This window comes from Xenopus laevis, chromosome 6L (genome assembly GCF_017654675.1).
Source record: "Xenopus laevis strain J_2021 chromosome 6L, Xenopus_laevis_v10.1, whole genome shotgun sequence".
NCBI lineage: Eukaryota > Metazoa > Chordata > Amphibia > Anura > Pipidae > Xenopus > Xenopus laevis.
Genome location: NC_054381.1, coordinates 127,495,737 through 127,522,179, shown reverse-complemented (window position 1 = coordinate 127,522,179; position 26,443 = coordinate 127,495,737). Strand labels below are relative to the sequence as shown.

The 26,443-nt window shown below is 37.9% G+C and overlaps 1 protein-coding gene across 3 annotated transcripts in view; it reads left to right on the top strand.

Moving 5' to 3' along the window:
• LOC108719284 (brefeldin A-inhibited guanine nucleotide-exchange protein 1) overlaps positions 1–26,443 on the top strand; it is a 94,763-nt gene that overhangs the window by 16,008 nt on the left and 52,312 nt on the right. For 2 of the 3 annotated variants that reach the window (XM_041566468.1, XM_041566469.1), the window contains exons 2-3: positions 23,468–23,498; positions 25,299–25,455. The exons of the other annotated variant lie outside the window; for it this stretch is intronic. In XM_041566468.1, the coding sequence (XP_041422402.1) occupies positions 23,468–23,498; positions 25,299–25,455 (188 nt within the window). The remainder of the gene's footprint in view (positions 1–23,467; positions 23,499–25,298; positions 25,456–26,443) is intronic. 3 annotated transcript variants of the gene reach the window in all.

Below are 26,443 nucleotides of genomic sequence, written 5' to 3'. Positions count from 1 at the left end.
TCTTCTCCTGCTCTCCCCTGCGGCTGAATGAAAGAAAGCGCAATTCAGGACAGCGCTGTGTGCACCTGCCACTAACAGACCACTTGTAGACTTGTGGGAAACAAAGCTATTCAATTATCTGCAACATTTGCTCCTCCTTCTAGAGGATAATAGGGTCTGGTTTCTTTAGCTAATGTGCATGTATTTTATTATTGGCTTGTCGCCATAGCATACATTTATATATCAATTATTTAATGATGTCAGAGGCTGTTGAACACATTGGGTCAACCGCTTGTTCTGTGGCTGCTCCTTGGTAAACAAAGGCCTTGTGAGAATAGAATTAAATTGTTCGAGAAAATGTATATTTGAAATCTTGCACTAAACTATTGACACTGTATGACTTCTAAATGTGCAATGGTGGAAAATATATATATATATACCGCTTGCTGTCAAGGACCTTGTTGCCAGCACAGTAGGTTTTACTTCTCAACAGGCATTTTCCTGCAGTTACGTCAGTTGAGTAAAATAATTACGTGTATTTACAATGTGTTTTGAATTTCACTGTGAGCACCCTATGTATTATTGCTTTAAGCCTTAGGCTAATTTTATACTGAGTAGAACCTTCTCTGGTTTTTTCCTTCCTATAGGATCTGGAATTTGGAATCCTGTTATCCAGAAAGATTTCAATTATGGGAAGGACATCTCCCATAGACTCTATATTAATCTAATAATTCAAATTTTTAAAAACGATTTCCTTTTTCTCTGTGATATTGAAAGTGTACCTTGATCTTAATTCAAACTAAAATATAAGTAATCCTTATTGAAGACAAAACAATCCTATTAGATTTAATTAAGGTTTAAATTATTTTTTAGTTGACTAAAGTATGATTATTGAAATTTTAGAAAAACTCCTACAGAAAACACCAGGTCTTGGTCTCATACCTGCTCATACAGAATTCCATTTACTGAAATCTGCCTTGTTTGTGCAGAGAAGGGTGGTTGCCATTAAAGGTATGAAACCCCCATCCTAAGTTTTTAACTGAGAGTCCTCCTGCCCCACCCAAACCACATTTGTGCCCTGAAAAGGTGTCCCTTAATGGCACAGTTGCACAGCGGTGTTGGAAGTCACAATCTTTGACATCATCATATGTAGTTTCTGGCTCCCAGACATTAATCGCTCACTATGAGTTTGAGCAGTTGAAGCCAGAACTAAGTTGTGTTCCTTGTAGGGACCAATATGGTTCAGGCATAATTCACAACATTTGAAAATCAGAAAGGGGGACAAAAAGTTCTGGCAAAGAGCGTCAAAATACTATGGGTTTTAGGGCCATGTTTTATGTGTTATTACAGTTTTGCTAATAGAGGTAAATTGGCCTTTAAGATGAAAGTCTCTGTTCTCCTGAGAGACTTGCTTATCTTAAATAGTTACAATTGTATCTTATCTTAAATTGTTACATATGTATCCAGTGCAGGCACTGAGTATTCTGGGCTCTCTGCCAAAAAAGCCTCATGTTTAATGAAGTTTTAGAATAGAAACTCTGTATCATTTTCTGGCAGCAGTGCAGGAGATCAAACAGAAACTCGGGACATTTCAGTAACAATCCGGGACTGAGGGCTGCGCTGTCAAAACCACGTCTGTCCCGCGAAATACCGGACTCTTGGGAGGTATGGTTCAGGTTGGGGCAGGGTGTGTGATTAGTTAAAAACTTGAGGTGCTGGGTTATTTTTGGCTTTCAACCTGAATGGCCAGCAGTGGCTAAATCAAAGCTGTGATTTTTGTAGAATGCAACAGACAGTTCATACAGCTGCAGAAGTCAGTCTATGAGCTTGATTGCTGATGGCTGTTCTCTAGTGATGTGCCGGCCCGCCCGATAAGCACGGGTCAAGCGGGTTCGAGCTGACCTCGCACTCTTTACGTGTGGAGGGCGGGTGCGGGTTGAGCTCTTCTTCTCTCTGCCACGTTGCAGTGCCAGTTTTCGACTTCCGTGGTCTTCTTTTATAGGAGCTGCGTCTGCTCCACGTTCCTTTTATAGACCCGCACTCGCGCCCGCCCTGCCAATGACTTCACAAAAGGGTCGGGTTAGGAGTGGGTCTATAAAAGGAACCCAGAAGTCGGGCACGGGCTGAGGGAGGGTGGGTTAGGGTTGGGTGCGGGCCAGGAAAAACCTGACCCACACATCACTACTGCTCTCGTCACAGCGACAACATTTTTTATTTGACTTGCTCTTTAAATGAGGTTTTCCTTCAGTGCCCTGTTGGATGGTTATTGCTTTATGTTAGATGTTATAAATGCATAGTACACAGAGCCACAATAAACAGGTTTGGAGCTTTTATGTAGCTTTGTCTTGACTTAAACATCGTTCTCAACACCATGCTAACTAATTTTAATGGAATTTTTTTCTGCTTTCAAAGATCTTATATGTATCTTGCAGAATAAAGAGCAAGTGATATTGAGAGTCCATTGATGTGAAGGCATGAAACCTCTTTTGACTGCTACTAGCCATCCAGATGAATGCTTGAACTCACATGGCATATTGTCATTAAGATGCCAAATGCTCCATGTGTTTGCTCCATGTCAGCAGTCCCTTGAATCGTTGAGTATGTAGTCATCTATTCTCTAATCCAGGGTCTTCAACCTTCTTTTCACCAAAGTCTCACATTGTTATCATAATGAACAACTTCACCTCCCCCATTATTAAGAATATTGCCAGTAAAGGCAGTATATACTGTATATAATATAGAATGCACCAAAAGAATACCTATTGTAAAATAGTTTTTCATTACTTACCGTATGCCATTTTTTAAATTATATTTACTCCTAAAGGGAAGAAAGATGACAATGCTGTGATACACATTTCCTTGGCCCAATGCATTTCTTACCTAAATGGTGCACCAGCTTAAGTAAAAAATTTAGTGATTAAATTCATACGGTTACCCAACTCGGCTTTCCTTGTTCTTTAACCTACAGCACAGGTTATGGTAATCAAATCCTGGTACAGGTATGGGCTCACTTATCCAGAAACCCATTATCCAGAAAGTTCTAATTATAGGAAGATCACCTCCCATAGAGTACCACCAGTGCAGGACGGGGTAGACAGATACTGCTTGTTTTAGGGTAAATTGCTACTGCACTCTTTTTTTCACAATTCACTTCATCAGATGTACACTATTGATAGCAATACAGTTACGGAAATCCTTATCCAGAAACAAAAAGACGTCCATTTTAAGCAACTACTTATAATTTTTTTAAATGACTTCCTTTTTCTCTATAATAGTAAAACAGCATCTTGTAATTTATGTTAACTATCCATATTGGTGATAAAACAATCCTATTGGGTCTTTAAGGGGGTTATTTATCAAAGGTTGGATTTGGGAGTTTTTTTCTACCTCAAATAAACTTACAACTTTTTATGAAAAAAAAGAAAGTTAAAAACACAACTGAGTGCAATCGGGTGGAAAAACTAGAATACTAGAATTGGCTGTAAAAAAAAAACCCCCAAAAATTATGAAGGCAAAAAACATCTTCAGTGGTTCAAGGGGCCTCTGCCACTGACTTCTACATGACTGCGACAGGTTTTAGCTTGTTTTTATCCCAAAAAATTAGAGTTTATAATAGTAAGACTACCCTCGAAAAAAAAAATGTTTTTCAGGAAAAACACAACTCAGCCTTTAATAAATACCTGCTTTATGTTTATTATCTACATGTCAGTGTCCCTTAGATCTTCACCTTAGCCATTATGCCCAAACAGGCCTCACCCACTGGTGGATGTTAAAGTTACTGGGCAGTTTCTGGCTATATTAAATTTGCATGGAGGAACAATGTTCGCATTGTACATGTATTATTTTGCTAATGACTTTTATGAAATCATCTTCTTTTCCTTGGAAAGGCACATTTTTTTAAAAAAATGTCTCTCTGAAAGGTTGCAGGAGGACACAAGTCACCTTGCATTCTGTAAATGAGAGAATAGCAGAGGCTGTAGAACAGTTATTGGACTAGCTCCTGAGAATCTGCAGATTATTGAATTTTGATCAATCACGGGTTTGGTCAATTTTCCTGTCTGTCTGCTTATTGACTGACGGCGTAACATCATTACCTGGGATCTAGAATGAAAGATATTTGAGAGAAGGCTGTAGTAGAGTCCTGCGCAGAACCAATTTGTTAAACCCGACCCGCAACCCGCAATCTGCATACTTTGGACCCGCTACCCGACCCGCAAGTACCTTATCCGCAACCCGATCCGCGATCAACTGACCATCAAGAAACAGGAAGTGCTGTCATTGTAAACCAGAAGTGACATCATTAGAAGTTGGCGTTATTAGAAAAAAAGGAGTAAAACAGGAAGCGCTGTCGTTGTAAACCGGAAGTGACATCATTGGAAGTATGCGTGATCAGGAAAAAAGGAGTAAAACTCACCATTGAGAAGACCTACAACCCGAACCACAACCCGCAAACCGGAGAACTGCCGACCCCCGTCTATACCCGCTCCCGAAACCTCTACCTGCAACCCGCAGGGTACCACAGGTTTTTGCGGGTAACCCGCGGGTACCCGACCCGCTGCAGGACTCTAGCCTGTAGTCATAGGAAGCAGTTCAGCTATTATCAAGTGGTTAATTATAAAATTGGAAAGAACTCTGGTGATAGTAATACAGATATACTGATTGATGCTTTCTGCATAATGTATGTTTATGGAAGCATGACCATTGCAGCTGAGGCCAGGATAGCTAGACTTGGCTTGACTTGAAAATGCTCACACAGTCATCAGTTTTGCATCTTGCATGTTACTCGCTCGTCACTCATGCACATTTGTAGATCTAGCAAATATCCTGTTGAATGGAGGTGCAAACTGCTTTCGGAAAAAAATAATTAAATATATTTAGGTAATATGTCAAAATGTTAGGTTACAGCTTGATAAATAAAAACTCACCCACACTCTATTTATTCCTATGGGATTTTTAGAATAGATTAATAAATGCTGATGCTAATTGTACTGGTTTCTGTGCTGCCATGTAGTAATTAGCTGTATTAATTACTAATCAGCCTTATATTGTGACATTTTTATTCTATGTGTACTGTATATTGTGAGTGGGTCCCTAAGCTCAGTAAGTGACAGCAGCACAGAGCATGTGCAGTGAATCAACAGAAAAGAAGATGGGGAACTACTGGGGCATCTTTGGAGGCACAGATATTTTCTGCTAAACAGCTAAAGGACTGTGGTTGCCTTGGGGCTGGTACAGAAGCCCAAAACATAATGTACATAATTTCTAGCCTACTTCTTTAGTTAAGTTTAAATTCTCTTCTAAGAACAGTTTTGGGACTGTTCTGATAATAGTGTGATCTATAGATTTAAGATAATTTTAATAACTTAATTATTCAAGTTAAGATGATAATGTTGGATTATGGTTTATGAGGAAAGAATGTATGGTTACTCTCTGCCCAATACAAAATGATACTTGATGCCAATAATATTAGTAAGGAAGAAATATATATTTTCTCCATATAAAACTGGCTTTACCAGATATGCTAACTATGCTGTAAAACACTGGAGGATGGTGAAGAATTGAATAGGTTTTTTTTTTTAAAAAAAAAAAACTACACTACAATAAAACAAGGGTAATGCAGTCAGTTTGGCTATTGCTTGGTAAACTAATCAAGCATTCTTTTGTCACTGGGAACACTATTTTATTAGACTCTATGGGTGATATTTGAATATATTTTGGACTGCGTTTGCTTGTGATGGATTTTGTCATGATTTTTATGATGTCGTTTTTTCTAAATTATACTGTTTACACTTCAAATAATTTACTCTACCATATAAAATTTAATTCCTGAACCAGCAAGTGTATTTCTTTTTTAGTTGTAATAATGTTGTAATATTGGTGTGTAGGCGCCATCTCAGGTCATTTTGCCTTGTCATGTGCTTTCAGAAAAAAGCCAGCACTTTAGGATGGAACTGCTTTCTGGCAGGCTGTTGTTTCTCCTACTCAATGTAACTGTATGTGTCTCAGTGGGACATGGGTTTTTACTACTGAGTGTTGTTCTTAGATCTACCAGGCAGTTGTTATCTTGTTATAGGGAGCTGTTATCTGGTTACCTTCCCATTGTTCTGTTGTTAGGCTGCTGGGGGGGGGGGGAGAGGGGGTGATATCGCTCAACTTGCAGTACAGCAGTAAAGAGTGACTGAAGTTTAGAGCACAAGTCACATGATTGGCAGCAGCTGGGAAACTGACAATATGTCTAGCCGTAAGAAGATGCAAAGAAAAGAGCACTTAAAGGAGAATTCAACCCCTTCGGCGCTAAAATCCCTCCCCTGCGTTTCGTGACTAGTCACTGATGGACGGACATTTTCAAAAATGAAATATAAAAAAAATCAGTTTGCTCTTTTGAGAAACGGATTTCATTGGAGAATTTTGCTGGAGCAGCACTGTTAACTGATGCGTTTAATAAAAAAAAAAAAAAAAATTCCCCTGACAGTATCCCTTTAATGCTATCTCCAATCCCCTATATTTTTATATGAACTCTATTGTGGTGCTCAGAAAAATCACAAGCAATTGACAGCATATCTTCAGGTCCCTTTATGGGATCAGTAATTCACAGTAACTCAGGAGGAGTAGTTTATGATTATAAGCAGGAATCCTTGTGAGCTGACCCATATGTTTGCCTAATTCGTCTGCATTGCACCATGAAAGCATACAGTGCTCAATATCCCTGGATCAAATCCTCTCCTGATATACTGCTTTTCAAATGCCACATCTTAGAAAGCAAGTATTTTATCTGCTGCTTTGTCTAGCCAGCTGCTCATCTGCAGTAGCAGTTCCTGAAAGATTATGTTGTCTTTTCCTAATTACATTTGTTAAAACCACAGAACCCTTTTGCAGTTTCAGATGAAGAAGAATATCTTTCTATTTTAATCGTTCCTTTGGCTTAATAAGGATAAAGAACCCTCTTACTAGTTTTAAATGCGTAAAGCAAAATTATATTTTTTTTAAGCACGCTCTTGAATATTTGTTAAAGGAACCATCTGGACTATAAGATTGACCATTATTTATTAGTAGGATGCTAAGCATGGCAGTGCTGTGCAAAAGTGACACAACTGAAATTTCAAAAATGGGTAGATCTTGAAAAATTGACTGGTTCCACCAGTAGTGGAGTCTGTAATGAATGAGCAAATAAGTGTAAAGTCTTTGTTAAAGTGGACCTGTCACCCAGGCACAAAAATCTGCATAATAAATGTCCTTTTCAAATTAAACATGAAATCCAATTTCTAATTTTTATTAAAGCATTCATAACTGTTGTAAGCTCATTTAAAAATCTCAGCTGTCAATCAAATATTGTCTGCCACTCTTCTATGCCCTAGGCATAGAGGCGGGGCAGACAATTACTTTCACTTTCCATTCAGCACTTCCTAGATGTCACTGCTCTCCACACATTCCCCCGTTCTCTTTACCATTTAATTGTGTAGGGCATGGGGATGGACACCAGGTCCCCCATTCTGGTGCACAATCAAGATTCTGAGATGATGTAAGGCTTGTTTTAATAACAGTGTCCACAAAATGGCTGCTGCCTGCTTGCTATAATTTCAAAATCCCAGACTGAAGGAAGCAAGATTCAAATAATTTATATAGTGTAATTAAAGTTCATTTTGCTTGACTAATGTGATAAAATAGGATTTTGAATAATTTTTTTGGGTGACGGGTCCCCTTTAAAGAAGAAGCTCCTTATGACCTTGAGATAGTTTTAGTTAGTTTTTTGGGGGCTGCACCAGAATTATTTTGTAATTTTAAAAAAAAAATGTAATGGCATGGATTAATTTATAACTATAGTTCTAATGCAGTATACTATAGCAATCAATCACATCCTTAAAGGAATTGTTCAGTATAAAAATAAAAACTGGGTAAATCGATAGGCTGTGCAAAATAAAAAATGTTAGCCAAAAATGTAATGTACTGTATAAAGGCTGGAGTGACTGGATGTATAACAGAACAGAACACTACTTCCTGCTTTTCAGCTCTCTTGGTTTCCACTGATTGGTTACCAGGCAGTAACTAACTCGCTTCTGACCCACCGGTGACCTTGCTATGCCTCACTTCTGCCTCCAGACGTCCCTATGTATGACATGCCCCACCCCTTATGTGGTGTCAGAAGCGAGTTGGGTGCCTGTCTGTAAATACTGGTGGTCGCCGGGTTAGGGTTGGGTGCAGGTAGGAAGCAGGTGTGTCTGGGTCTGGTGCAGGTTGACTTTCTGTCAGTTGCAAATCACTGTTGCTCCATATCTTCACCTCCTCTTCTGCTGATGCAACGTATACTGGCCAACACGGTGCATTGGTACATGAAATTTACTAACCTGCCCAATTCCGGAACCAACTGATAACCCTACCACATGGATATTGGTTGGGATCAGTTGAGCACCAATAATCGTGTGAAACTTGCTATTTTAGTGTATGAGGGAAATTTATGTCTAACACAAGGGATGGACACAGTTCTTTAGTCTTAAAGAGATACTGACACCAGAAATTAAAATCTTTTATATCTATTATAATATTGTCTTTGAAAGCAACTTATAACTTTGCCATAAAGTATTTTTACATTACTAAAACGTTGCATTGCAGTCTGTTTCAACAAAAACATGTTCTTTTTTTGCCATAACCCCCACACAGACATCATTTTTATTTGTTCTTTTTTTCCCTACATAAACCATTGGGATGGGAGCTCTCCCACTGTTTATTTAAGGAGTTGTTTGAGCGCCATATTTTGAAGAAATCACAGGAACCTTTTTTTCTATGAACTATATAGCATAGTGGATAGGAGTGGATGGTGAAATGTTATGCCTCTCTTAAATTAGACAGTAAAGCACAAGGAAACAATAAGGGGGTTATTTATCAAAGGCTGAGTTGATTTGTACCCAAAAATTTGAGTTTCTCAAGGGTATTTTTCAGTCAAAACGCTGTTTGTTTTTTAAAGAAACTCACATTTTGAAATAGCTTGAATCCGAAAATACTCCAGCGAAAACCTGTCGAAGTCATGTAGAAGTCAATGGCAGAGGTCTTGAGCCATTTGAAGATCTTTGTAGTCTTCATGATGTTTGGGGGTTTTTTTGGTGGGTTTTTACTCGAAAACTTGATTAATTCGAGCGATTCAAGGTTTTTTTCGGTGAAAACTCATCAATTTCGAGTATTAGAAAACATTTGAGTTGGGAGTTTATTGGAGGTATAAAAAAACTCACAAACCTCTAAAACTTGACCTTTGATAAATAACCGTCTTTACTGTACATGTAAAGCATTACTTTTTAAATAAATTCAATTATATCTTGGAGTGGAAGGTAACATATTGCTTTGCTCAGCAACAGTGAGCTCCACGGATAATACATCTACTGTGTCTGATTTTTTTCTTATTACTGTAATTCACTGCTTCTAAAAGCATTTCTAAAATGTGCCAATGAAATGGATTTTGTACATTAAGGATTATTCAGTAAACCCTGTTTATAATATCCTTGTCATGCTCTATGAATTGGGGGTGCCGTTGGGTTCACTCTGTGGCACAATGAACAGCAGATTTGAAATGAAAGTACCTGTGTGATGTGCAGGACCGCCATGAGAAATCGCAGGGCCCCATACAACAAAATTTCCTGGGCCCCCTGGGCTGCGCCCACTGCAAGCCCCACCTACAGGTCCGCCCTCTCCACCCCACAGTAAAAAAACCCTGGTGATGTGATCTCATTCAGACCATCGCTGTGTCAGTGACAGAAATTGCACAGATGGTAGGAGTTAGGCCTAGTGGTTGAAGCCATTCACAAATCTAAATTGTAAATGAATGCTTGTTTGTGAGAATGTTATGCTGTTTCATTTTGTATGAACCCATTGTAGGATACAGGGAAAGGAGCCATTCAGAAATGTATTCAAATGCATTCTTGTTTATTTTACCACTGTATTTGTTGATCATTACACTTACAGCTGTTTATTCTGGAGGTATAGTTTTCCTTTAATGTGGCTGCTTTACTGTATGCTTGTAAAGCCAGGGCACTCTCCAGCCCTGATCTGCCAAAACACCATTCAAATCAGTGGGAAGTGGATATTCTTAATTTGGGATTTCAATAATCATTTTGGGAATGCACGGAATGCTTAGATTTGAATTACTGCTGTTATTTTCTTCTGTATTTTGTGATTAACCCATTTGAGATTTTTTGCAGAAATGCAAAATGGCAGCCTCCCTAGGCAACCCCAAGGTATGAAAGTGATGCAACGCACACAGGTGCGTGACGTCACTTCTAGTTTTCGATGCAGAAAGCCCTCACCCCCCAGCCCTGCCACCAGATTTAAAGAGAAAGGCAACCCCAAAATAAAAATGTGCCTTATAAAATAAATATAATTTTAAGCAACTTTGCAATAATGGGTTTTAAGTTATTTCTATATGTATTGCAATTGAAAGCAGTGTTTATATCCCTTTCTCTGCCCTGGTGGCTCAGACTGTTGATAGAATGTAAGACAAGGCAGCTGATTAACAGACCTGTCTTTGCTGGGGAACTAAGACTTTTGCAATATTGTTTAAAAAGTAACAACCCTTTGCCCTTTAAGACAAAAAACAGCGATGTGGCAATGGCGGAGCTCATCCCATGCACGCCAGCTCCTGCTAAACCGCAGCTCTCGCGATGTGTCTGCTCCTTCTGACCTTTGCCCTTTAAGCAGGAAGTTTGCTGCGGAGGCTGGGGGGGATTCTGTTTTTCACTAAATTATTTATTACATGGGCACCCAAGGGCCGCCCGCCAAAAGCTGCTGCTGCGCAAGTCCTCGGGTGCCTATACTGTATATAAATATGGCCCTGAATACACCTACAAGATTGTGCTCCTCAAGGGCCTTTCATTCTTCTTTCATTTGTTTCTGCATGTCTGAAAACCAAATCTATGGGCTGAAGCTGCAATGGAAGGTTTAACAAGTAGAAAATTGCATAAAAACAGCAGTCCAACCCTAAAGAAAACAAAAAAAATCAGTTGCAGCTTGTGACAGTTTTATCGTGTCAAGGTTCATTCTGTAGTACTATAATACGTGCAGTGTGGCAGAATATATAAAATTGTTGGCATTCACTTTCTGTTTGTGTCAGAGTTTGAACAATTCTACATCCAAGAATAGTTAGGATTATACCTTTTGTGTATATTAATTGCTTTATCCATAAAGATTGCAATTGCTCTCAAAATCAGTCTGAAACTCCTTCAGATATTTAAATATACTCAGAAAACAATGCTCCTCTGGTTATGGAGTCACTATTTAGTTGAATTATATAGTTATGAATATTTATACACTTGTCAACTAACATACTTCTTGTAAATTACAAGTAATGCTGTTGTGTTCAGGAATTTCAGGAAAACTGGTATGGGACCTGTTATCCAGAATGCTTGGAACCTGGGGGTTTCCGGATAACATCTTTCGATAATTTAGATCTTCATGCCTTAAGTCTACTAGAAAATCATGTAAACATTAAATAAACCCAACAGGCTGTTTTTGCAATTTTTACAATAAGGATTAATTATATCATAGTTTGGAAAATACAAGGTACTGTTTTATTATTTAAAAATTTGGATAAAATGGAGTCTATGGGAGCTGGCCTTTTCATAATTCGGAACATTCTGCATAACGGGTCCCATACCTATTAGTATATAAATATCCAGGTAAAAATACTGCATCATTTAAATAGTAAATTATTTTGCAAGTCATGTTGGTTTTTATCAGTGTGTGCCATAGAAGCTCAGCTAAACGAGCTACACTGTCTAATTGCCATGTAATCCGGTTATTCTGTTTGCAGGCCATATAATTGGATTGTATAGGAAGCCACTGGCTTTGAATACTTCAGCCAGTGACCTCCCACATGGGTTGAAAGGAGTTTTCTCGACTCTCTTTTTTGTTTGGATAATAATAGTTGGTGACTTCATAGGGGGATAAATTGGCTAACCAGCTGACACCAGCTGACTCCAGCTCCGGATTTAGGGCAGAGACACACGTGGAGATTTGGGGAGATTTAGTCGCTCGACGACAAATCGCTCTTCTTCGGGCGACTGCCTTCCTGCCGGCTAGAATCTAAATCAATGCAGGGTGGCACTCGGAGCACTTTGTTTTCCGAAGTTGCCTCGCGAAGCTGTTCGAGTGCCATCCCGCTGGCGATTTCGATTCTAGCTAGTGAGAAGGCATTGCATACCTCCCAACTGTCCCGTTTTGAGCAGGACAGTCCCGCTTTTGACAGCTCAACCCGCAGTCCTGGATTTGTACTGATATTTCCCGAATTTCTCTTTTATCTGCTGCACTGAACAGCCAGAAAAAGATAAAAAAAGCTTCTAACTTAATTGGCTCTTGGCAGAGAGGCCAGAACACATACTTAAGATACTGTTGTAACCGTTTTAGATAAGATAAGAACGAAGAATCACAGCTTAAAGGGCAATTCACCTTCATTAGCAAAACTGTAATAACATAAAAAAAACATATAAATGTGTTCAAACTTTCATAACCTACCAAATTTTGTAAAGTAGACATGGTAATTAGGGGATGTGGCCACAAAAATGGGCGTGATCAGAAAAATTTCGGCTGGCTCCCCTTAACCGTATTTCTGTGTATCAGATCTGAAAACTTGCTGATCTCAATGTATACGTCTCTTCAATTATTCATAGTTATCCTTAGTTAGTCTTAATGGTCCCATTGAAGTGAGTTTGTAGGCATTTCTTTCTCCGTTTAGGATGCATTTTGAAAATATAATGTTCATGCAGAGTTCAGTAAATCTGAGGAAGGTTTAATTAAAGTCTCGGCAGATTAGTCTTTTAATTCTGATTTCACATCTCTGCAACATCACACCATCATTTTAATTACAAAACTGCTGGGCTGATTGTACACACTGTAAATTGAGTTTTCACATTGCTGCATTTGTGTGCTCTATTTTCGTTTTTTTCCGCTTTCACTAGAATTAAGGCATGGAAGGTGCACATTATCTGAGGTTACATTTATGTGTAGGAAACATTTAAATTTTTCCATGTGATGGATGTCTTACACACATGTACAAGAAAAAAATAATGAGGCTTTTCTGTTATATCAGTGCCTCCCAATGCCCCTTTATGGTGCAGACAGATAGATCGTTGCAACCCTTTCAGCAGATTTGTTATGACAGATCACAAGAGGAAAAAGCTAATCTCTTTATATGTGTTATCTGGTATATATCCCTAAAGACAACTTCACTAAATAACCCAACGTGAAATATTGGAAAACCAGTTTCCTATGGGAACAAACATATTAAACCTGAACATACACTGTATAAGGGGAATAAGCAAAAAAAGCATTCAATATGTGAAAGATAGAAGAAGAATATATAGAAGATATTACTAAATTGGTATCTTTTGCCAAGTATAAAATCCTTCTGGGGACAAATAGAGCAACTGTTACATGGGTGTTGATTTATAATCTCCCTCTACATGGGTTTTCATTTATAATATCCCTTTACATGGGTTTTCATTTATAATATCTCTCTACATGCGTGTCGATTTATAATATCCCTCTCTAGACCATTGTATATAAGTATTAGGTAACACTCATGCTACTACTAATCCCATAACCTGCCCAGCATCTCTTCATACATAATTAACAGCAGCCAGGAAATTTTAAGCCTCAAATGGATGTAAAGGAAATAATATAACTTGTTCAGTGTAAAAATAAAATCTGGATAAATAGGCTGTGCAAAATAAAAAAAAATATCAATATAGTTAGTTAACAAAAAATGTAGAAGACTACTTCCTGCTTTGCAAAACACTACTTCCTGTTTGCAGCTTACTTACTGTTTACCAATCAGTGACTTGAGGGGGACACATAATCATAACTGCTTGCTTTTAAATCTGAGTTGAGAAAAGGCGTGCTTTTAAAGCTTTCAAGTTAGCTGGGACAGCCAAATCATTTATAAGGTACAAAGAGGCCAATAAATCATGCAAAAAAGCTATAAGGCAAGCTAAAATTGATATGGAAAAGGATATTGCGACAAGCCGTAAAACAAATCCAAATGTATTTTTTAAATATGCTAATAGTAAAAAAATGAAGCAGGAAGGGGTGGGACCTTTAATTTCCGAGGGGGGTCAGCTGGTTGATGAAAACAAAACAAAGAAAGCGCACATATTTATTGTCTGTCTACACAAAGCAGCAACCAGTTAATGAAGGTTTCATTCTTGAAAGTCCCAATTCTAGTAATACAACTAATGATGTATGGTTCACACATGAAGTAATTCAAAAGAGACTAGAACATGTTAAGATAAACAGATAAAAAGAATGGTATTCATCCCAGGGTACTTGGCGAGCTTAGCTCTGTGATTGCTAAACCTCTTTACTTAATTTTTCAGGATTCTTTGAGGTCTGGCATAGTGCCGAGAGACTGGCGAATTGCTAAAGTGGTGCCGCTATTCAAAAAGGGATCTCGTTCTCAGCCTCAAAACTATAGGCCAGTTAGTCTGATGTCAGTAGTAGGAAAGCTTTTGAAGGGTTAATAAAGGATAAGATACTGGACTTCATAGCAAATCATAATACTATGAGTTTGTGTCAGCATGGTTGTGTGTGTGGTTATGTGTAATAGATTTTGCCAGACTAACTTAATTTCTTTTTATGAGAAGGTAAGTAGGGACCTCGATTCTGGGATGGCAGTGGATGTGATTTACTTAGACTTTGCTAAAGCATTTGATACAGTGCCACATAAAAGGTTACTGGTTAAATTAAGGAATGTTGGCCTGGAACACAGTATTTGTACCTGGATAGAGAACTGGCTAAAAGATAGACTACAAAGAGTGCTGGTAAATGTAATTATTGACCTGGAGGTGGGCATTGAAAGTACTGTTTCTATTTTTGCAGATGATACTAAATTGTGCAGAACTGGTGGTTCCATGCAGGATGCTGCCACTTTGCAGAGTGATTTGTCTAAACTGGAAAACTGGGCAGCAAACTGGAAAATGAGGTTCAATGTTGATAAATGCAAGGTTATGCACTTTGGCAAAAATAATATAAATACAAGTTATACACTAAATGGCAGTGTGTTGGGAGTTTCCTTAAATGAGAAGGATCTTGGGGTCTTTGTAGATAACAAGTTGTCTAATTCTGAGTAGTGTCATTCTGTGGCTACTAAAGCAAATAAAGTTCTGTCTTGCATAAAAAAGGGCATTAACTCAAGGGATGAAAACATAATTATGCCTCTTCATAGGTCCCTGGTAAAGCCTCATCTGGAGTATGCAGTGCAGTTTTGGACTCCAGTCCTTAAAGGAAAACTATACCCCCAAAACGAACACTTAAAGGAAAACTATACCCCCAAAATGAATACTTAAGCAACAGATAGTTTATATCAAATTGAATGACGTATTAAAGAATCTTACCAAACTGGAATATATATTTACATAAATATTGCCCTTTTACATCTCTTGCCTTGAACCACCATTTCGTGACTCTATCTGTGCTGCCTCAGAGATCACCTGACCAGAAATACTACAACACTAACTGTAACAGGAAGAAGTAATCTGTTAATTGGCTCATGTGACCTTACATGTGGTTTGTATGTGTGCACAGTGAATCTTACGATCTCAGGGGACGGCCCTTATTTTTTAAAATGGCAATTTTCTATTTATGATTACTCAATGGCACATACTACTAAAAAAGTATATTATTATGATAATGGTTCATTTACATGAAGCAGGGTTTTACACGTGAGCTGTTTACTCAGTACCTTTTAATAGAGACCTACATTGTTTGGGGGGTATAGTTTTCCTTTAAGCAACAGATAGTTCATATCATATTAAGTGGCATATTAAAGAATCTTACCAAACTGGAATATGTATTTAAGTAAATATTGCCCTTTTACATCTCTTGCCTTGAGCCACCATTTCGTGATGGTCTCTGTGCTGTCTCAGAGATCACCTGACCAGAAATACTTCAACTCTAACTGTAACAGGAAGAAGTGTGGAAGCAAAAGACACAACTCTGTCTGTTAATTGGCTCATGTGACCTAACATGTATGGTTTGTTGGTATGTTTGTGAGTACAGTGAATCCTACGATCCCAGGGGGCGGCCCTTATTTTTTAAAATGGCAATTTTCTATTTATGATTACCCAATGGCACATACTACTAGAAAAGTATATTATTATGAAAATGGTTTATTTACATGAAGCAGGATTTTACATATGAGATGTTTTATGCAATATCTTTTTATAGAGACCTACATTGTTTGGGGGGTATAGTTTTCCTTTAAGAGGGATATAAATGAGCTGGAGAGAATGCAGAGACTAAGTGCAACTAAACTGGTTAGAGGGATGGAAGACTTAAATTATGAGGGTAGACTGTCAAGGTTGGGGTTGTTTTCTCTGGAAAAAAATGTGCTTGCGAGGGGACATGATTACACTTTACAAGTACATTAGAGGACATTATAGACAAATAGCAGGGGACCTTTTTACCCATAAAGTGGATCACCGTACCAGAGGCCACCCCTTTAGACTAGAAGAAAAGAACTTTAATTTGAAGCAACGTAGGTGGTTCTTCACAGTGAGAACAGTGAGGTTGTGGAATGCACTGCCAGGTGATGTTGTGATGGCTGATTCTGTTAATGCCTTAAAGAGTGGTTTGGATGATTTCTTGGATAGACATAATATCAAAGGCTATTGTGATACTAAATTCTATAGTTAGTATATAGTTAGTATAGATATGGGTATATATAATTTATGAGAAAGTAGGGAGGGATGCTGAGTTTTCATTTGGAGGGGTTGAACTTGATGGACTTTGTCTTTTTTCAACCTGATTTAACTATGTAACTATGTACTATGCATGCTAAGGATCAAATGCAAAATCGCTGAACAGTTATGTCCCATGTGACGCCCCTTAAAGTCGCTGACTAACTCAGCTGAAAAGCAGGAAGTTGGGTCCTGGCTGATCTGTTAGACCTCGAACACTCCAGCCTTTATAGATTACATTTTGGGCTAACTAACTATATTAGAAACATTTTGCACAGCCTATCTTTTTACCCAGTTTTTATTTTTACACTGAACTGTTGGTATGATTTTCAAACCATGTGTCCCGACATTTTTTCGTACCATTTCGATTGGTTATATTGTCGACCGTACAGGTTAGAGAATTTCTGTTATGTTATGCCTATTTGACGACATCAATGGGTGTCTGTCACTACTATTTGTCGAACATAATTTTAGTACAATTGTTTGTCAATTCATGACCAGAACAATGTCTGTTTTGTTATTTTTACTACTTTATTTAATGTGAATAGTTAGTTGTAGGTCGGAAGATTGTAATGAATGATCGTGCATCGTCGAAAAGAATAAAATCTGAATGTTTATGTCCAGCTTTATACTACATATAAATAACCAGCTTAGCAGATAGTCTGCCATTAAAACCATAATGTTATCAGATCAATATGTGTCACTAAGGGTTCAGTAAATTGACCCCAAAGCATTCACAGCTTTCTAGCAAAGTCCATCCCTTGTTAAGAAACAAAAACAGAGATAAAAGAGTATAATGGTTGCTCTGGCTATTGTTTGTATACTTAAAGGGATACTGTCATGGGGAAAAAAAAATTTTTCAAAATGAATCAGTTAATAGTGCTGCTCCAGCAGAATTCTGCACTAAAAACCATTTCTCAAAAGCGCAAACTGATTTTTTTATATTCAATTTTGAAATCTGACATGGGGCTAGACATATTGTCAATTTCCCAGCTGCCCCACGTCATGTGACTTGTGCTCTGATAAACTTCAATCACTCTTTACTGCTGTACTGCAAGTTGGAGTGATAGCACCCCTCCCTTTCCCACCCCCCCCCAGCAGCCAAACAAAAGAACAATGGGAAGGTAACGAGATAACAGCTCCCTAACACAAGATAACAGCTGCCTGTTAGATCTAAGAACAACACTTAATAGTAAAAACCCATGTCTCAGTGAGACACATTCAGTTACATTGAGAAGGAAAAACAGCAGCCTGCCAGAAAGCATTTCTCTCCTAAAGTAAAGGCACAAGTCACATGACCAGGGGCACCTGGGAAATTCACAAAATGTCTAGCCCCATGTCAGATTTCAAAATTGAATATAAAAAAATCTGTTTGTTCTTTTGAGAAATGGATTTCAGTGCAGAATTCTGCTGGAGCAGCACTATTAACTGATTCATTTTGAAAAACAAAATTCCCATGACAGTACCCCTTTAAGATGGCCACACATATGGAGACCACGCCAAATGAGTGGATCTCTCCCTAATATGCCCACCTTCAGGCGGGTGATATCGGGTTGATCCGATCGTGGGCCCTAGGGCCCAATGATTGGATCACAACGAGGTGGAAACGTCTATGAACCGATGCGGTCTTCGATCCAATGGAATTTTTAAGCCCAGTCGATTGACATCTGGCCAACTATCGGCCAGCTATCGATCGGGGAGGCCCATAGGAAAGCCCCATACACTGGGCAATAAACTGCCGACTTAATCTGTCAGCAGCTTATATCTGCCCATGTATGGGGACCTTTATTATAAAAAATATAGCTGTGATCACAGAATTCAGATAGCAGCGTAAATAAGCAGCCTCAAATATAACAAGTCTGTGGTGAAAATCAGCCATGCTGTCATTTTGGCAACTATTGGGCAGCTGAAATAAATATTAATGAAACTGGGAATTGTTTGTATCCATGGCCAGCCACTGCCTTCTGAAGTGTGTACTCATTAGTGCAGCATTTATACAGCAGGGTTTGACAGTTACATTATTTATGATTCCCATGCAGACTTGTCACTCCTCATATCCTTGCCTGAATGCCACTGTTCTTACGGCTTATTCGGTGCTTCCTTAACTATTACAGATCCTACTAAAGAAAAGAAGTAAACCTTTCTATTGCCTGGTAGCAGTAGATTCATTAATGTATCTCTACATAGATGTACCATAAACATTGCTGTTCAGTGTATAAAAACATACTTCATATCATGTGTATTATCGAGAAGGATGGGACTATATATAGCATGATGAGTTTCAAGCTTTAATTGCCCGGATTTGACACTACAAGCTTGCTACAACATCACGTTCTGCAAGTTATTTTCCCCATGTAAAAAGTTTTTTTTCTTTAAATTTTCCATATATTTAGTGTAAACTCACCAGTTGAAGCCCAGGTGCTCAAGCCCTCCGCTTGAGGAGTGGAATATATTCATAGCAATTAAGTATCAGCTTGCACAAACTGGATCCCAATGGCAAACGAATAAGTAAACAGTAGATACAGTTTATGCTTTCCGTGCTAACTGGCAATAAATCACAGGCTTACTTAAGTGCAAGCAGGTATGAGGTACTTAAAATAAAGGATGATTCGAAATGGATAAAATATACTTATTATTTACAGATCCATTTAAAGTTGGGATCCTGTTTGCACCAGCTGATTCTTAGGGGCAGATTTATTAAGGGTTGAATAGTAAATTTGAATTTTGGTCAAAACTCTCAAATTCGAATTGGAAATAATCCAAACTCAATTTCAATTTTAATTCAAATTCGAAAAATCGAGATTTATCAAACCTTGACCCTGGGAACGAATTGAATTTGACTATTTGCCACCTAAAACCTGCCGAGTTCATGTAGAAGTCAATGGGAGAGGTCCAATGACCTGAAGATGTTAATAGCCTTCCTGACATTCAAGGGTTTTTTTTGGAGAAAAAACCTGATTCAAGTTTAGTCGAATTCGATTCTAATTTGATTTGAGTTCTCAAGTCTGTAATATTCATTCAAGTTTTACGCAAAACAAGAGACCTGCGGCACAACTGTTGCAATTGATTAAGTGGTTAGTATTTATTCATCTCATAAGCAAAACGGCAACGTTTCGGGCCTCCACTGGGCCCTTTATCAAGCCTATTGGTGTAAACATGTGACAAACATTTATAGTGGAAGAGGGGTGTAGTCACGCCTCTCATCCCTCCCCCAAGGTCAAAGTTCACAGTGTCCATATTGCATTCTCCGTGATTCATAGTCCATAGCAACCGTTATCAAAAAATGTTATTTTCTGTTGGTATGGAATTATACAGTTATAAAAATTGCATCCCCATTAAAATGTATCAAAAGCATTATAACACACAGTGGTAAAAGTGATATTAGAATTGAAACATCCAAAAGCTAAATGTTGTAAGGAATTGATCTATACAGGCCTGAGATATCATCTGGCACCCATGTGGCATAAAATACTCAGCACTCTCCATGAGACACTTCATTGTATGTACAAATTGGTACCGATACTCAGGAAATTTCCTGTAGATCATGTTCCTTTGAAAAAAGAAAAAAACAGAAATATGTTAAAAACATAAATATAGTACATATACTAAATCAGTCATTTATTTTTTACACCAATTAAAAACAACAATTATAAACAGGACTCCGTACCTAATATTAAATATTGTTGATTAAATGAATATTGCTGGGGTATACTCCCTATTCAGTCCTCGGGGCTGTCAGAAATTAATGAACAATTATCAGATGCAGAGATTTATAAAAAGATTCCGGTTAATCCATTAATTTCTATACAACAGTGCATTGCGTCCAGGGTGTACCAAGCAGTGGAAGACGGCATAATTGATGATCATTTGAAAGAATTCTTAATTAAAACTAACCCAATAACCCCGGTATTTTATACTTTACCAAAAATCCACAAAAATATGGAAAAACCACCTGGACGACCTATAGTGGCAGGTACGGATTCGGTACTTAGTCTCCTGGCAATATATGTAGATAAGATCCTACAACCCTTAGTACATAATACCACCTCCTATGTAAAAGATACAAAACACTTGCTCACAATTCTGGAATCTCTACAATTACCGTTATATGATATAATTTTGGTTAGTCTTGATGTTTCCAGCTTATACACCTCCATTAAACATCCTTCAGGTCTCACAGCTGTGAGATATTTCTTAGATGATTGTGATTACACTACACCCCAAAAAATATTTATTATGGATTTGTTGGAAATTATCCTACATCAAAATTATTTTCTTTTTGGGGACACTTTCTACTTACAACAGCAGGGGACGGCGATGGGGAGTAATGTGGCACCAAGCTATGCCAACTTGTTCATGGCCTACCTAGAAACACACTTGGTATATACACACCCCCTTTATAAAGCCCACTGCCGACTATACGTCCGCTATATAGACGACCTACTAATGGTATGGGACGGTCCCCCTGACACACTGACAGCCTTTATAGGCTTTCTAAATGATATGGAATCTTCCATTAAATTTACATGGACAATGGATAAAAACTGCATTAGTTTTTTGGATGTCAACATTTTTAGAAGGGGAACTAAATTGGAAACTGACCTTTTTAGAAAATCAACTGATAAAAACAGTATTTTACATTTTGACAGTTTTCATCCGCATTCCCTCAAATGTTCCCTTCCATATACACAATACTCGAGGGTTAAAAGAATCGTATCTGATCCACATACATATACAAAGAGAATTGAAGAAATGACTGACCGCTTTAAGGAGAGGGGGTACCCTGAGCAGGGGCGATCCTGGCCCTTCCGCCACCTGAGGCAGCAGCAGTTGCTGCTGCCCCCCCTCCCCCGGAAATTCGCTCTTAAAGTACCAGGAGGAGCATTTTTGCTGCCCCTGGTACCTAGTGGGGCGCTGCCGCCTGAGGCGACAGCCTCAACTCGCCTCATTGGCGAAGCACCCCTGACCCTGAGGATGTTCTAAATAAGGGTCTATCTCTAATTAATAATAAGAGTAGGGCAGAATTGTTACAACCCCCCAGTGGAAACAAAACTAATGAAAATAGGATTGTTTTTGTTTCAGGTTTTTCTACTGCCAGCAAACATGTCACTAAAATTATACATAAACACTGGCATTTGCTTACATCATGTTTGTCCGATATACCGGCATTCCAACAACCACCATTAATGGCCTACAAGCGTGCCAGAAATCTTAAAGATCGATTAGTAAGAGCGGATATTGGACCTTTAAAACAGCAGTCCACACGCTTTTTATGCAATCCAAAGTTCGGAACTTTTCCCTGCCTTAACTGTACACAATGTAATTCGGTTACTAAGGGGGATGTGTTTTACCATCCGCATTCTGGGAAAAAATACACTATAAAGAATTATTATACATGTGATTCCTCTTACGTGGTCTATTTATTGAAATGCCCCTGCGGTTTACTTTATATTGGCGAAACTACACAAAAGGTCAAAGACCGCATTTCCAAGCACAAATCCACAATTCGCAAACAACTGACAGCCCTTCCAGTTCCAGCTCACTTTCAGGAGGCTAGACACACAGTTAGTCAATTACGCTTCCAGGTTATCGATTCAGTAGAAATCCCTAGACGAGGTGGTGACAGGATTTTGATGCTTAAGAAATTGGAAATGCGGTGGATACACAGGCTGGATACGATTTGGCCCCGAGGACTGAATAGGGAGTATACCCCAGCAATATTCATTTAATCAACAATATTTAATATTAGGTACGGAGTCCTGTTTATAATTGTTGTTTTTAATTGGTGTAAAAAATAAATGACTGATTTAGTATATGTACTATATTTATGTTTTTAACATATTTCTGTTTTTTTCTTTTTTCAAAGGAACATGATCTACAGGAAATTTCCTGAGTATCGGTACCAATTTGTACATACAATGAAGTGTCTCATGGAGAGTGCTGAGTATTTTATGCCACATGGGTGCCAGATGATATCTCAGGCCTGTATAGATCAATTCCTTACAACATTTAGCTTTTGGATGTTTCAATTCTAATATCACTTTTACCACTGTGTGTTATAATGCTTTTGATACATTTTAATGGGGATGCAATTTTTGTAACTGTATAATTCCATACCAACAGAAAATAACATTTTTTGATAACGGTTGCTATGGACTATGAATCACGGAGAATGCAATATGGACACTGTGAACTTTGACCTTGGGGGAGGGATGAGAGGCGTGACTACACCCCTCTTCCACTATAAATGTTTGTCATATGTTTACACCAATAGGCTTGATAAAGGACCCAGTGGAGGCCCGAAACGTTGCCGTTTTGCTTATGAGATGAATAAATACTAACCACTTAATCAATTGCAACAGTTGTGCCGCAGGTCTCTTGTTTTGCGATATACATTTTTGGGCTTTTTGGGCAGTATTGAGCCCGATACCTGAAGGCACCTGGCACCAACTCGGTGATACAGACCTTTGACAGCACTCCAATTTTGGGATTGTAATATTCATTCAAGTTTTAGACGTTCAAATTTTTTCTTAAATAACCTGATCTATATTCGAATTTATTAGAGAAAAAAAAAATTGCATGAATTCAAAATTCGACCTTTGATAAATGAGCCTCCCAATTTCTGCGGATGGATTCTTTGTAGGCCAAATAGAAGTTTCTTATCTTAGATTTTGTTTGACTGAACAATGAAAGTAACAGTGGGTGTGATGAATTTAATGAAGTAACTGAATGGAATCTTTACTAATATATTTTTCTTTCTTTTGTTTTACCCACAGAGGAAATAAAATGTGAAACAGAAAAACAAAGGTATGTGTCCTGTTTATATCTTTCTGGAAAGAAAAATGAGAATGACTATCTGTCCAAAAAACCAGGGAGATGGAGGCGGGGCAGGCAATTACTTTCACTTTCCATTCAGCACTTCCTAGATGTCACTGCTCTCCCCACATTCCCCCATTCTCTTTACCATTTAATTGTGTAACAATAAGATTTAGGCAAGGAAGAGCCTGAGAGGCAGAACAACTGCTCAAGTGAATTTATTTATGTTTCACACTACATGTTTCGAGCCTCCTGGCTCTTTGCCACACTTGACAAAGAGCCAGGAGGCTCGAAACATGTAGTGTGAAACATAAATAAATTCACTTGAGCAGTTGTTCTGCCTCTCAGGCTCTTCCTTGCCTAAATCTTATTGTTCCAGTTTGAAGTGTACCCAGGTGGAGGTACTTAACAAGGATTGAAGCCGACGAATTGTATGCAGTAGGGTCACAGGTAACAGTCACCAGACTGATTTCATTTAATTGTGTAGCCAGGGCATGGGGATGGACATCGGGTCCTCCATTCTAGTGCACAAACATGATTCTGAGATGATGCAAGGCTTGCCTTAATAACAGTGTCCACAAAATGGCTCCTGCCTGCTTGTTATAATTATGAATTCCTAGATGGAAGATAACAAGATTCAAATATTTTTTACAGTGTAATTATAGTTCATTTTGCTTGACTAACATGATAAAATAGGATTTTAAATATTTTTTTTGGTTAACTGGTCCCCTTTAAGCCTCTTTTACTTTGCTGATAACATGTGAGCTATTTAGAATGCACTGGTTTTATTCATGTAGCTATAAACAATGGTCAAGTCTTCTAGATGAGATTTACAACTAGGTCATAACTGTTGTTAACAGGGGATGTCTGTGATACTGTTAGCATCACCTCCATGTAGTGTGCAGTAGCCATGCACCAATGTATTCCATGTCCAGGGCTGAATGTGTCTGTTGCTCCTAAGAGCTAATTTCTATAAAGATACTGGACAGTTTGGAAAATGAATGCCCTGTGCCATATGCCATTCAATGAAGCAGGAGTCACTTATGAGCACTGGTGTATGTGTTCCAGAGCAATATCCAACTAAATGAATGTGTGCATTAAGGCAGCTTTCCTATTCACTAAAATGGGAAGTAGATGTAGGGGGGGGGGGGATATGGTGTTTTGATTGCTGCTGGTCTTCCAAAGAGCATCATGGTGATCAAAAACACAGCTTAAAGTGGACCTGTCACCTACACATAGAAAGCTGCATAATTAAAGTCCTTTGCAAATTAAATATGGAACCCCAAATCTTATTTTCATTAGAACATCCATACCTGTTATAAAGGTGTTTAAATATCTGAACTGTCAATCAAATATTACCTGCCCCGCCTCTATGCCTGTGGCATAGAGGAGGGGCAGTCAATTACTTTCACTTTCCATTCAGCACTTCCTAGATGTCACTGCTCTCCTCACATTTCCCCTTCCCTCCTCGGGCTCTATAATTGTGTAGGGCAATGCACATGGACATTAGGTCCCCCATTCTGGTGCATACACAAGATTTTGGGGTGATTTCCCTTAATAACTGTGTCCACAAAATGGCAGCTGCCTGCTTACTGTGATTTTATAATTCCAAGACAGAAGGAAACAAAAATGTAATACTAAATATAGTGTAAGTAAAGTTTATTTTGCTCAACTAACATGATAGAAAAGAATTTGAAATTATTTCTTAGGGTGACAGGTCCCCTTTAATCTATCTGAATGTTGTCAGCTGTAATATGAATTCATGAAATCTTTATTTAATTTCAATTACAGTCCGCCTCAAGGTGAATCAAAAGCTGGATCTAGTACCCTTCCACCTGTGAAATCAAAGGCCCCTTTTATAGAAGCTGACAAATACTTTTTACCCTTCGAGCTTGCGTGCCAGTCTAAATGCCCGCGAATTGTCAGTACATCTCTGGACTGCCTGCAGGTCTGTTATCTTTTTAAAATTAACATTTTAAAAATGGTTGTTACTAAAAAAATGTTTTACTTTACTTAGGGACCTATTTACTAACATTGAGATTTATATATATATATATATATATATATATATATATATATATATATATATATATATATATATATATATATATATATATATATATATATACATATATATATATATATATACATATATACATATATATATACATATATATACATATATATATACATATATACTGTATATACACACACATACACACACAAAATCGTAGGATGCCTCATGCACTCACTTATCTGGGTTATTGCCCTGGTGCTAACAGAATATATGTATAAAAGTTGAATAAAAGCTGTTGCACAACAGGGTCTTGCAAAAAAAGTAATTATTTATTGTTTAACAAATCTGTTAAAATCTGTTAAAATTGTTAAACAATAAATAATTACTTTTTTTGCAAGACAACTAGAATGGTTTCTAATTTAAGAAAAAAAACCCAAAGAAAACTGGAATCAGTGTAGTCGAGATGAAAAACTTGATACCCATTGAAACCCACTGAAAAAAACATATTGAAGACTAATAACATCTTCAAATGGTTCAAGGAACCTCTGCCATTAAATTCTACATGACCTCAACTGGTTTTAGCTGGCATGTTTTCGGATTCAAGCTATTTCCAGCTTCAGGGTATAATAAATCTTGAAAAATTCTATTTTTTTTTTAACCCGAAAATTCGAGTTTTGACTGAAAAATACCCTCAAAAATTTGAATTTTTAGTGGAACAAAACCCGACCTTTAATAAATCTGCCCCAAGTGTAAAAAACCACGAAAAACTTTATTACAAAACTCACCAAGTAAAAGAAGTCGAGGTCCCAGATTTCAAAATTAAATATAAAAAAATCTGTTTGCTCTTTTGAGAAACGGATTTCAGAGCAGAATTCTGCTGGAGCAGCACTATTAACTGATGCGTTTGGAAAAAAACATG